Below are 12,781 nucleotides of genomic sequence, written 5' to 3' on the forward strand. Positions count from 1 at the left end.
AAGGACAAGTGGAGCCCCAGTGCAAGATTTTTAATGGATTTTTCTCTAGGACTTACATTGGCCTTAGATTGCTTTTTTTTTCCAAGTTCAATTAATGTTTGTATTCTCCTGTTATTGATTTATTGCCTAATTCCATGTATTACTCCTTGGATCATTGCTTCTGATGTACATTTTATTATATGCAATTAACTAATATGATATTCTACTGCTTTAGATGAGTATATTTACAACCCTCAGGTATCTATCATATAAGATAAAATAACAGATAACCTTTATTAGTCCCACATGTGGGAAATTTGCTTATTACATATACATATATTTGTGTATGTATATTACATATACATACCAAAATAGTCTGTAAATAACTAATAATGTTCAGTCCAAACATCCAATTTTATGGAAAATGTGTGCTGTGTCTTAATAGTTTAGCCATAATCTTTGCTAATGCTAACTGAGCCGTTAGCATTAGCAAAGAATATGACTAATGCTAAATTTGTAGCTAATTAGCTAAGTAATAGAATTAGCCAGGAATATGGCTCAACTATTAAGAGAAAGCCAAATTTGTAAACCCAACTTGATAACATATTTATTACATTGTATAACTACATAAAGAAAATACTTGAAATGCCTACCATATTCCAGAAGATGTTTTTTTCTCCACACTGCAAAGCTATGACATCACAACAAGTGATTGGTCAGTTGCAAAGTTAATCCTCACCAACATGGGAAAAACAGTGGGATAACTATTAAATACGAAACACGTGTCACACGAACACATGTCAACACATTTTATTTATATATTGTTTTTATATTTATATTGTCAGTAAACTTGTGTTATTTATGGCTTTTGTGCTGCATGTGAGGAAGCATTGCCTCAGTCATCTTAAACCCATGCCTGTTTTGTGTTTCTCTCTCTGTGTGTCTCCATTGTGGCCCAGTGCCTGACAGATGACATCCATCCTTCACTGTCTGCCTCCTTTCCTTTCTCATCCAGCATCTGCTGAAGACTGTGAGCTAGATTGAGGACACAGGAGACTGCGCACAGAGCAGCTACACACCTACGGGTCAATGGCAGTTCAACTCTGAAAGGCCAGAGATAAACCCGAGAAACACACAGCCACACAAATAGAGAGAGACACATAGCTCGACTCGAAGAATGGCGCGCAAGACAAACACGCACAAAAAAGATGTCAAATACAGCATTTTCACACTTTCGAGGCCAACGCACGGGTCGAGAAGACCGCGGCACTTTTATTGCTCTGCCGAAGGTGGATTAGAGCGAAAGGGATCAGAATCCAGCTGAAGAAATTGCATTTGTCAACGCAAGTGGAACTCTATTCTTCTTGTTCGGTGCTTTTAACATGCTTCACTGTTCTTCTTGGCTCCTCCGCCTTTGATCTTCTCAGACAATATCTAGGGGCGACGCCCAGGAAGCTCTGAATTCATATCAGAGGACAGATTTCCCCCGAGACAGGAAGAAAATGAGAGTTCCCGCTCTCCAGGAGGTCGGAGTCTAGGCCCAGGGGCTGTCTCTACCTGGATAAGTGTGTGTCTTTGTCTGTGTGTCTGCCTGTGTAGGTGGAGGACTTTTTTCACAGGTGCATGGCAATGTGCGGTGTGCGATGCAGAAGCTGATTTCACAGTGTTGGTGCACACCCACAGTGTGTGACTTACGTACACTCACGTCCTATCAATAAGAGGAAGGAGAGAAGGCAGGGCACAAGTCAATTTATTACAGTCCCAACATTTGTACCCCTTAACACACCCACAGCGAGAGCCAGTCAGATAGATTGAATATCCATATCCGCAAGCCTCCACTTACACAAGCTGGCCTCTCCAGAAACATAACGGATGTGCAGCTGAAAAGGAAAATCTATGCACACTTCAAACAATCTTAATCTCAGCTGACGCAATGTCAATACATTTGAATACTGATTCATCAAGTGCGCAAGTCGAGGAAAATGGAAGCACACTTGACAACAAGAGATGTTATCCATGTTTTGCCATTTTTATTAAGGTCACAGCATCACTTAGAATTCTGTCAGCATAAGCCCCCGTGTCAAGTTTGTAAATACTTGATTAATCTTTAATCTGGAGATCGAGCCGATAGCGCTGCCGGGGTAAAAGCAGAAATATGAAATCATTAGATTAGCAGTGTATCTGAGAATGTGAGAGAGGAGAGAGGAGAGCTTGAATATTAAATCCAAACTCAAAACAGTTAAGCAGTGAAGAGTTGGATCTTTTTTTGTGGGCTCTCTCTTCAAAAACTAGATAGAAAAGAGCCAATATTATCTATTCTATTGACTATGAATATGATTACATTTTATGGTTCAGAACTAATAGCGCACTATCAAATAAAACATATTTGACTAGAAAGTCCCAAACGCGCAAAATGTATTCTTACAAAAAAAAAAGAAAAAAAAGTCACCATCCAATATAGTGAGTCACTGCGGAAATTGTGTTTTTATAATCACATCTCACTTTGGGAGAAAAGTTCTTTGAGCTCATCAAATATTGTTTGAACGATCCGAATTTTTTTGTTTGTGGTGAGTTTTCATTTAACGCGCGCTCACACGCTCACTGATAAGTAATGTAATTACAATGCGCTCCTGACAAGCCTTTACATTGATACTCATGTCAATGAGCCAATGATTAATTTAAATTGTCACTGAATCTAATTTTATTCTTCCTTCCCTTTAAATGAGATAAGATCTAATTATGGCCTAATGCATAACTTATTAAAATCCCTTCTTCTGGTGTGGCAGCCTGCCAATCTCATCCTCGCGCATAATATACCAGAATCCCGCGCCCAGCCGCTCATTACACATGCAAACATATTCTTTTCCACCTTGGTTCTCCTTCTTCTCAAAAGCAGCCGCACAAATGAGGATCTCCTAAATAATTCTCCAATTAATACCTATGCGGTAAGCGTATGCTTAATTCTGTTTGATGGGACCGACTTCCAGTGGCTTGTCTCCGAGCATTTTGGCAGAAAAACAATTTCTCGGGGTACTAAAGCTGAAAGTGAAATTACAATGTGTTCCTGAAAAGAGGATTTCTGCTTTCATTTTGGATTGTTTTTACACAAACGCAGGTCCCCTAGTAAATGCGGTGGTGTGTGTGGTAGGAGAACAAAAACAATTCCAAATAAGCTTCATGATTACTTTGATGGAAGTCCTTTAATAATACCCCAGAGGCCTGCGTGGTGTTCCACTTATTCCTCCAAACATGTGCAAAACATGCCCATCCTAACAAATCCTTTAGTCCAGCATTCATTCTTAATCATTACACTCTGATTTTTTTCGAAGAAGTTTGTGAAAGTCTGCCAAGTCACAGTCCTGATGAAAGAATTTTCTTTAATCTAATGAACCTCATTTGTGAGATTAAAGAAATGTCTTTAATCAAGTGACATTATGCTGAGGGAGGGCGGTTTGCCTTGAAGATATTTTCACTTGAAGAATTTCATTACAAAATGACATCCAGTCTGGACTGAAAGCTTTTTGGAGCGCAGCCCTGTGTTTGCCCGCGCTAAAAATAACTCCAGAAAAAAAAGCATTCCCTTACCTGGTCTCTAGGGGGATGTTGCTGTTGAGCACCCAGCTGTTGTGAAGCTGGGCCTGGTCTGCGCTTGAGCTGGTGTCTGCCCCCTGGCCGCCCTGGCTGGCTTGGCACCGAGTTGGCATGGTCTTCCTCTGTAGGCTGACTTGAGTGTAAGGTGCCGGGCGGGCGCAAGTGCAGGAGTGGGGCGGCGGCGGAGGTGGGGGCAGCGGACGGAACGTGAACTGGCCGCCCGGACTGCTGGGAAGCTCTGCGTAGGATAGACACAACAGAAGGCCCGGGACGAGGGGGAGGGATGGACAGGGGAGAAATAAACAGAGGTTTATTAGGAGCACAGTACCATAAATTACAAATAAACGTGGCGTGTTAGTTGACAGTTTATTGTTATTACACTGATTGAGAGCCATAAATCAGCTTGAAAACCATCTCTGTCCTGCACCTTCCTGCCTACCTGCTTTGATACACTTCCAGCTGCCCTATAAATAGGTTCTTGGCTGGCTGCAACATTGAGCAGTCTTTAAAGAGCTAACAGCTCCGGCTTAATCTGCACCCGCCAGCCCAAACTACCCATGTGATGTTTATTATGAGATCTGCGGCTGGACGGAATGAGCTAGCCAGCTGTAACTCCCTCACACTGCTAACCCCGGGGTCTAGGGAGAGCGCTCTCAATCCATCATTTATCATTCTCTTTCACTATAACTCTCCCTCTCCCCATCTCTTCCTCCATGCTGCTTTCTTCCGCATTCCTGCCTGTCTTCTATAACTGAGCAGGCTAATTACAGTTTTATTAAATGCAATGCGCGCGCACATGTCAGCTTAACGTATGGGTATGGCTTCAGATAAAGCTGCTTTGCATGCATTTCCATACGTGAATGCGCCCATGCGTGTGTAACAGGCTGCGTGAATTCATGAATGTGCATCAGCTGGGACGACAGCTAGCACTGTTTAGGGGGGACAGCTCGTGCCATACGGTTGCAGCATGGTTCCACGAACGAGGCAAATCCTCCGTCCCAAAAGACCGACTCTGTCCAGCTGTATTGACAATGAATGTAACATTAGCCTCAAACCAGAGGGTAAAGAGTTTGCCCGCCAGAATTCTCGGACCTCAATTGTATTTGCTGCCAAAATGTCAGCAATAATTTAGTATCTGGAAGTGTAGTCCAACTGGGAGATTACCTCAGCCCTCCCTATTCAAGTGTAAGTATTACACAGATAATACCGCAAAACACATTTTATTGACTCTTGGCAGATGAACACTGAGAAAAGTAAAATATTAATCCTTTTTTTGTGCTTTCTATCACCGGCATGTTTCCGGAAATATGTAGCTCTGTTACCGTTCCACCTGAAAAACATCTCACAGCGTTACATAGAGCAGTGGTTTATTGTTAATATTTTCAGAATAAGAAAAATGTGTGCACAGGCACCGATATCACGTTGGTGCTTTGATCTCCTCAAAATTACTGCTGCCTTCTGTGCAGATATGTGAGCCAGTAAGCTATGTCATATCCACTGAAGCATCACATTATTACTCGTACGTTTGAAAGTTTCATATTTATAAGATATATGTACGTCGCGGCAGAAATGTAACAATGATAATGGCGAGACAAAAACAGCTCCTGTAATCATTTCCTTAAAATATTGCCACAGTGCCATCTGTCCAGGTCTAACGGCATTTTTCAAGATTTATTTGTTTTAGCAACCACTGTTTGGATGTGGGCATGCACATGTTTTTGTCAGATATATATACATATCTGACAAAAATATCGCCATAATAAGTGTGTGAGTGCTGTCGAATCGCTCTTTGAAGACGTGACAGGTTTTTCATCCTCTGTGACACATTGCTGGTTATTGATCTCCCAAAATGCCTGAACTGTCACAGCACAAATGCAGAGCATGTAATAGTTAGCATGTGTTTCTGAATAATAAAATTTGCTCTTGATTTTCACGAAGCGCCGTTTCTCGCGCAATACGTTCCTTTTACCGTTTCACTGAGACAATTAAGGAGGCTCGACTCTATTCCCTTATGTGGCGTTACTCTTTATGGGCTTTGCATTTTATACTAACACATTAAAAGATGTGATTTTTTCCACATCTTATGCAGTTCATGGCAGCAGCTGAAAATGTGCATTAACTGGATGCGAGAGATTTAGACTTCTTCCACATTTCAAACTGTTTTTGTGTGAAGCCAGAGAATTAATTTGCCTCCTGAGACAATATGATATTGTAGCATATACATCTGCTTGGTATTACTATAATACATCACTCGATGATCTCATCAGACAGCCAGGCTGTGCTCAATCTGACAATGTAGGGCCCAGTAAAATGACAGGAAATGCATTTGTGCCATCACCTGAAGGTGCTGTTTAGTCTAAACTAATGCATGTGGAAAATGGAAGTTATTTTTGACTGTACCACCCCTGAGTATTAAAAATTACACGCTTAGGGAAAAGTGAGGGCTCCACTGTAGTGCGCCGCTGTAATGCTGCAGGATTTTTAAAGTGGCGCTTCAGTTTTTAGCAGGACCTGATTCATCAGTAAGTTAGAGTCCTTTGAGTCCTGCCAGATTCCCCTGCTTTCACAGCTCTAAATACTGAAGGTAGATGTTTTTAGCAATTGTAATATTTTTAAATGTTTAAAGGAAAAAAGAGAAAAAAAACCCCACATGAAGTGCATTCCCAGCCAGCACTGGGCACTTGAGTTGGCAACTTGTACTCAAATCGCACTTAGGGTTGTGAATTAGCTTGAGACTTCAAACTTAAGTGGGACTTAACTTCATTGTCAACTGTCAACTTCATTGAGAATGTGGCACCTAAGGACACGACGAGGCATTGAGAAATTGTGAAGAAAATTTGAACACTTCTCTTCAAAGGTGACTGATTCTGCTTCACATGACAAATGCCAGATAAAAGTGATACTGAATTACAAAAGATGCAGTTCTTTTTTAATTCAGTTGACTAAAGCAAATGTTATTTATTAAATAATACATAATAATAACTAACTGCTGGTCAGTTAGATGTCTAAGAACACACTATACAGTACTGTGAAAAAGTCTTATGCCAGGAAATGTATTGAAACGTGCAAACACACATGTATATAAGGCAACAATAGAGTTTGTGTAATTCTAACAAGTATGAAAGTCAGTAGTTGGAATGGCCACCTTTATTCTTCAACACGTCACTTGTGATGTGTTCAAGTTTCAGGTACTCTTCAGGCATAGTTTTCCAGACTTTTTGAAGGACATTCCATTCAATATTTTGGATATTGACTGGTTCTCTGTCAAGATGATCCCACACCGCTTCAACGATGCTCAGGTCTGGGCCACTGATTTTCAGCCCAGCTCTTGTGTAATTTGCCATGCCTCAGCCTTTTCTCCCTGTTTCTCTTCCTTAAGAATGGCTTCTTAACAGCCACCCTTCCACTCAGACAACTTCTGATAAGGATGTGGCAAACTGAAGGGTCCGATGCATCTCACAGGTTCTGCGTCAGGTCTTTCATGGATCCCCCCCCCAGTTTCTTAAGGACATGACTTTCAGATACTGTTCATTTTCTGTAGATTTTTTTAGACCTAACACCTTTTTTAGCTTCCAGTTGTCCAACATAGTCCACGTTGTCAGCTAATAGCTCTCTGGGAATTACCTTGTTGATGAAAAACAGTATTTTATGCCTGCCAAACTGTGTTATCTTTGGCATTTTTCATAGAGTCAGCTTAAGATTTGGGAACAAATGATGTGCTTGTTTTTGCAACAGTGCCTGAATTATAATAATTTTTAATTACATACAAGGACTGGACTGAAAATGAGCAAACAAAAGCAGCTGGAGAAAGATCTCCAGAAAGCCTGGCGAACTACTGCTCAAGATCATTTTTTAAAATATTAATGAGAAAGTCTTCTCCTAATATAAAAAAATAAAGATTTTTGCACATCACATAAGTACATACATTTATGCTGGATGTTAACAGCTTTAGTTCTTCACAATCTGATGATGCCATGTACTCATTTCTATGTGCGACATCATTATGAGGCGATATCAGAATCTGCGTTGCTGTGATTTTCTGCAAATATGACACCACAAATTAAACAATGCATATAAATTCAAACAGGTGAAACCATTAATAGATTTGTACCACAGTGGGCTGCCAACAATCTTTGGATTCAAGCAGGCAAGTGTTTTTTATATTAGGAAGAAATTTAATGAGAAATTCTTTTCAGCCCAAATGGGTCACAATTATATTGAAACTAAAATAATACATGCAAATTATTTCTGCCTGTTAAGTCTCAACTGATTGCCAGTGCATTATTCATTTTAGAAAACCTAGGCTACAACAGCCCAGGCTTTGCAGTCACACACAAAAAACCCTCATTCGGCTACATTTGTGTTTTCTGGCAAAGGAAAGAGGAAAAGAATATAAAGTGGACAGGAGAGGAGGAGAGAGGACAGGGATAGAGGGCCAGAGGAGAATGTAATCTTGGTGAGTAGGGTGACACAGGGGCCCTGGCTGCCAGATGGTGCTTTAGAAGGCTTAGTAAAGGCAGCTTTGGGTCTGCGCTTCCAAAGATCCGAAAACTTTTCCTCACACAATCAAGCAAATGGCAGGAAAAGAGTCCTCCTCTCTCCTTCATTCAAACAAAGTCACATTAAACACGCAAGCTGTGATATTTTGTTAAGAAGTAAAAGCAACCCAAATAGGACTGGAAATGTAGGGCAGAGGCCGTGTAATATTTGGCCAGGAGTTCAGAAACATCAAATCGAGTCTGCGGGGAGCAGACCGAGGCTCTCGATGACATTCATGACAGTGTAGAACATCCTCTGCCCCGGGGTTCCTCTGGGACTTAGGCCTCCAGAAAAGATACTTTTAGAAAGTCGCTTATGAGATATTTTCCTGGAATCATCAGCTTTTGGTTACATAAGCGAGATATGAGGAAAAAGAGTTTTATAGCAAGTAGAAGGCAGATCTGGGGGGATTTACTGGGATATGTAACAGGTAACAGGTATTGGGGCCAGGTATTAAAAATGCATTACTGGAGGTGAGATGAACCCAAAATAGCACGGTAATTAAGTATTTATGATAATTTGGGCATTTAAAGCCAAGTCCTACTAATGAAATGAGAGGAGAACATAGTAAAACATGACTCAAGCATGCATACACTGAGTAATAGCACCGGTGCGTAATGAGCTAGCTGTCATGATGACGCAATTCTCTCTTGAAGGGATATTAACAAATGGGCATAAAACTGTTTGACTGAGCGCAGAAATGAATAACTTGAGTAAAATAATCTTGTAAATGAAGGCTTGTTATGCTCATTAAGATTATCTACGTTCTTTCTTGATTAGCCTGAAAGATGTTCAGCGCTAACAGTACATGGAACTGTTGTGGTAATGGGCAGAGGAAAAGTTAAACAATAAAAAGACGAGGCATGAAAAGGGGGTTTCTTTGCCTGCGTGGAGTGAGCAACAGTTCAAGATTACGTATCAGGGCTTTGCAGCACTGCTCGAGTGTTTGTTATTAGATTATTCTGTTATTATATGTTACCTTATATATGTAATCAAAGTAGTTGAATTAGAATACTGCTGTAGATCACATTATACCCTTTAATATAGAGTGTGTGAGCTGTATGTAGTTTAGTTCTCATTATACTTTTGAGTTAACAGAACATATTCACATATTAGTTCATTAGATAAATGTGCATCACTCTGTATCCTTGATCTGCTGGGAATGTGTTACACTGTTTTCTTGACATGCTTAATTGTTGAATCATGAAGAGAAGGTTGTAAGCAGGAGACTCTGTGTCTAAAGACAGGGGAGATAGATAGACCACATTCCACACCCCCACCTTACAGAAAGCAGAGAAACAACTGCCGAGGTCATAACTTAGGCGCTGTAACAGAGAAAAAAATGTGATGTTTTGGCTTTTACGACTAGCTGGGGGCCACTAGAGACTATAAAAAGCTGAGCAACCCGTCACCATTTTGAGACATGTGCCTGACCCTCTGGTAGCATCTCTCCCGTCCGGACGTTGTAATGCTCTGACTGTTGAATTGTATGGAAATAAATGATTGTTGATTGAGCATTTATACACCGAGTATTGTCCCTCCTTCAGCCCAAAGATTCAAAGAATTGGGAGATTTCAACATTGTGAATCCTTTTATAGTTTTACGCACTTCTGTAGTCTGTAATTTGCCATTAGGGGCTGATCTCAAGGTGAAATTGGAGTCAGGTAATTTCAGTCAATGGCATGACGTTTTTATCTATGAAAGACTGATCTTCACAACACTTTTGAGAAAATGAATCATTGGATAAAAATTGGAGATTTCTGAGGAGATCTGAAAAAGCGTCACTGATATTTATAATGGGTTGGAAAAGGTTAGCGAGCCATCTCTAAAGAGACAGACTGTTTGCAAATGAAGGCAATTCGTGACCAATGTTACCCTCCACAGCAGCGGTTAACCAAAAAAGGGAGGCATGCAACGGTCTGAGAAGTCACAAAGGAGCCCAGATAGAAACTCAAGGCCGTTCTCTCACTGGTTAATGTTAATGTTCATGAGTCCCCCTTCAGGAGAACGCTGGAGTACAATAATGTGGATGGCAGCACTGCAGGGAGAAAGCGCTGCTCTCCAAAAATAACACTGCTGCCCATCTGCAGTTTGCTAAGGATTACATGGACAAAGCATAAGCACGCAGGGCTGTCACGACACTAGAATTTCAAACGTGATACTGATACCCAGGAAAATACTCAATACCATTTTCAGTACTGCTGGGGGGAAAAAGACAAAAGGCTTTTTTAAAAATAAAGAATGGGAAAATATAAACTCTGTTTTCAAGGTTGTTGAAATACAGTAACTGTAAGATCTATAGCAGTAACCGGTACGAGTACTACTACCTAAAAGAATCTTAAAATGTCGATCTTACATGTAGATCTTACTGTAAGTATTTTTTTTTTTATGTATTTGCAGATCAAACATAGTGAGATAGGCTGCTACTGTTACACTGTCCCCAGCTTCACTGTGGACCTTTAAGAGAAACATGACACCGTTTAGACACAGATAATTGTGTTTTGTCCCGTTAAATGAATATTGCCTATTAATGTTACAGATGGGCACCGCTAATGTTTACTATAGCTTCCACATTAACATTAGCGTTTTATCATTAGCAGCTAGCCACTACCTTAATGATGATTTAGCAGATGGCTAATGCAGTCATCAGCTAACGTTAACTTGTGAGCAGGGCAGGTTAACATTTATGGTAACTGTTTAGTGTTATTGACAGGAAACTGTTAAGTTTTGTGAACTTTAGCTACTTCTGCTGCTAAGGTGAAGCCTGTGTCCATATGATGTGATGTTCAACATATTAGAAGACCCTAATACTGTTGGAAATTACTAATCCAATAGTAATCTGCAGGATCTTAGTATTGATTTATTTGAACAACCCTATAAGCATATTGGACGGATCTTATCTCATCTGAGTCATCTGAGTCATTGTTAATGGAGCAATTAAGCTCCAGTCATACCAGCAACATGTACCGATGTCTGCCTGTGACCTGAACCTCGGAGGACAGTGGGAAAATAACCAAAACACGCAAAATTTGCAACTCACTCCTGACCCTGATCCATCAGATATATCGTGGAATGGCCTGAAGCAAATAATGCACGTGAGGAAAACCAATAAAATCCCACAGTTGAAGCTCTTCTCTACAGAGGAATAAGATAAATTTCCACAGAACTGATCAACAGGTGCTGGAAACATTTAGCTGCCGTTATTACCAAAAGCAAAGGTGCCCATAACAGCCCTAACAGATGTGCAATATCTGAAAGTGACAAATTTTAATGGTATTTTCTCAAATGTCTCAAACTAGCTTCTCTTTTTCTACTTTTAGGGCTTGTGTGATAATCTGATGAAGGAACGTGAATGTGGCTCATCTGACTCATGTTATTGTACTGTGTGCAGGTTTCACTAATCTAAGAGGAAAATGGAAAAGTGTCCATAAAAAACCCAACAGTATAGCACTTGTAGATGGATGAGGAACACCTCACCACAGCACAAGTACGCACGCTCTTCCATTCACTCATTCAGTCACTGTAATTATGCTCAGTTTTCTAGCAGTACTTATTAAAATTGTGTAGCTCAGTGTTTGGTGTATTAGGGGTGGGCTGCAATTTCTTTCAAAGTCAGAGTAGAGGTTCAAACAAAAAATAATCACCTTGTTTACTTTTTATGAAATTAAATATAGGTTTTCAGACCTTCCCCACTCTACTAATTTCCATACAGTCAAGTGTGGAAGCAGAAAATCCAAAACATATAGCTCCTTTAATAAAAAGAGACCACACCACATTTGATGTGAAGCAGACCAGAAAAACAGGAGCCGCAAAAATATTGAAGCCTAAATTTCAGGAGGTTTTCTCCTCTTCTTCATTCCCCGTGTTTGCTCTCACTCCCCCTTCTCTTCATTATTGTGTCTAGCCCTCTAGCATAGAGTTAATTTCACTTATTCCAGGGAAGCAATATAAAATCCATAGAGCCTGACCTCAACAACACCTAGCCTGCCTGACAAACAGAGGAATGTGACCATTTTTAGAGAACATTTAACACCAGCCCAGCTAAAAAACCAAAAAAAACACACATCACCCACCCCACTCTAAAAATAACAGATTAATAATTTCCCCCAGGATAACTTTTCATCTATCTTCCTTCTTAATTGACTTGCATTAAATTGCCACAAAGTTTATTCCGCTGCTGTGCTTCAATGAAATAAATAATTAACCCTATAAAAAGGTCAGACAACTGAAATTAGAACTAACTGGTTCTTGTTCTTCTTTTTTTGCAATAATGAGAAAGGATCTTGCCCTAACTGACCATCGGACTCGCTGCAATAACTTGTCTCTGTCTTCTGAATCGCAGATAACGCATTATCTCATCAGACATTATAAGTTCCAATAACTCCTTTCATCAGCCAGATGCTGACGAAGTTGGCAAGAGGGATCACAATATCAATAACAATGATAGCGAACGTTTGACAACGGGGACTAATATTGCTAATGATCATGAGGACGATGATGATGTTGAAGAAAATGATGTTACCGATAGCGGCGCTGGTGGCGATGGAAATAACAAAGATAATGCCGATAGCATCAGTAATAACAGCGATAACAATGATGATGAAAACAGCAGCGATGGCAGCAGAAACACTGATAATTACATTGATGACAGTGGGCTCGGAGACAGCAATTA

General features: G+C 40.3%; 1 protein-coding gene across 1 annotated transcript in view; it reads right to left on the minus strand.

The window, feature by feature from the left end:
- tenm1 (teneurin transmembrane protein 1) overlaps positions 1–12,781 on the minus strand; it is a 183,792-nt gene that overhangs the window by 131,274 nt on the left and 39,737 nt on the right. Inside the window, exon 3 of the mRNA XM_085361549.1 lies at positions 3,565–3,808. Within this exon, the coding sequence (XP_085217675.1) occupies positions 3,565–3,808 (244 nt within the window). The remainder of the gene's footprint in view (positions 1–3,564; positions 3,809–12,781) is intronic.

Source organism: Diplotaxodon limnothrissa, linkage group LG2, assembly GCF_057381915.1.
Source record: "Diplotaxodon limnothrissa isolate DT_005_m linkage group LG2, D_limnothrissa_male_GT1.1, whole genome shotgun sequence".
Taxonomy (NCBI): Eukaryota; Metazoa; Chordata; class Actinopteri; order Cichliformes; family Cichlidae; genus Diplotaxodon; species Diplotaxodon limnothrissa.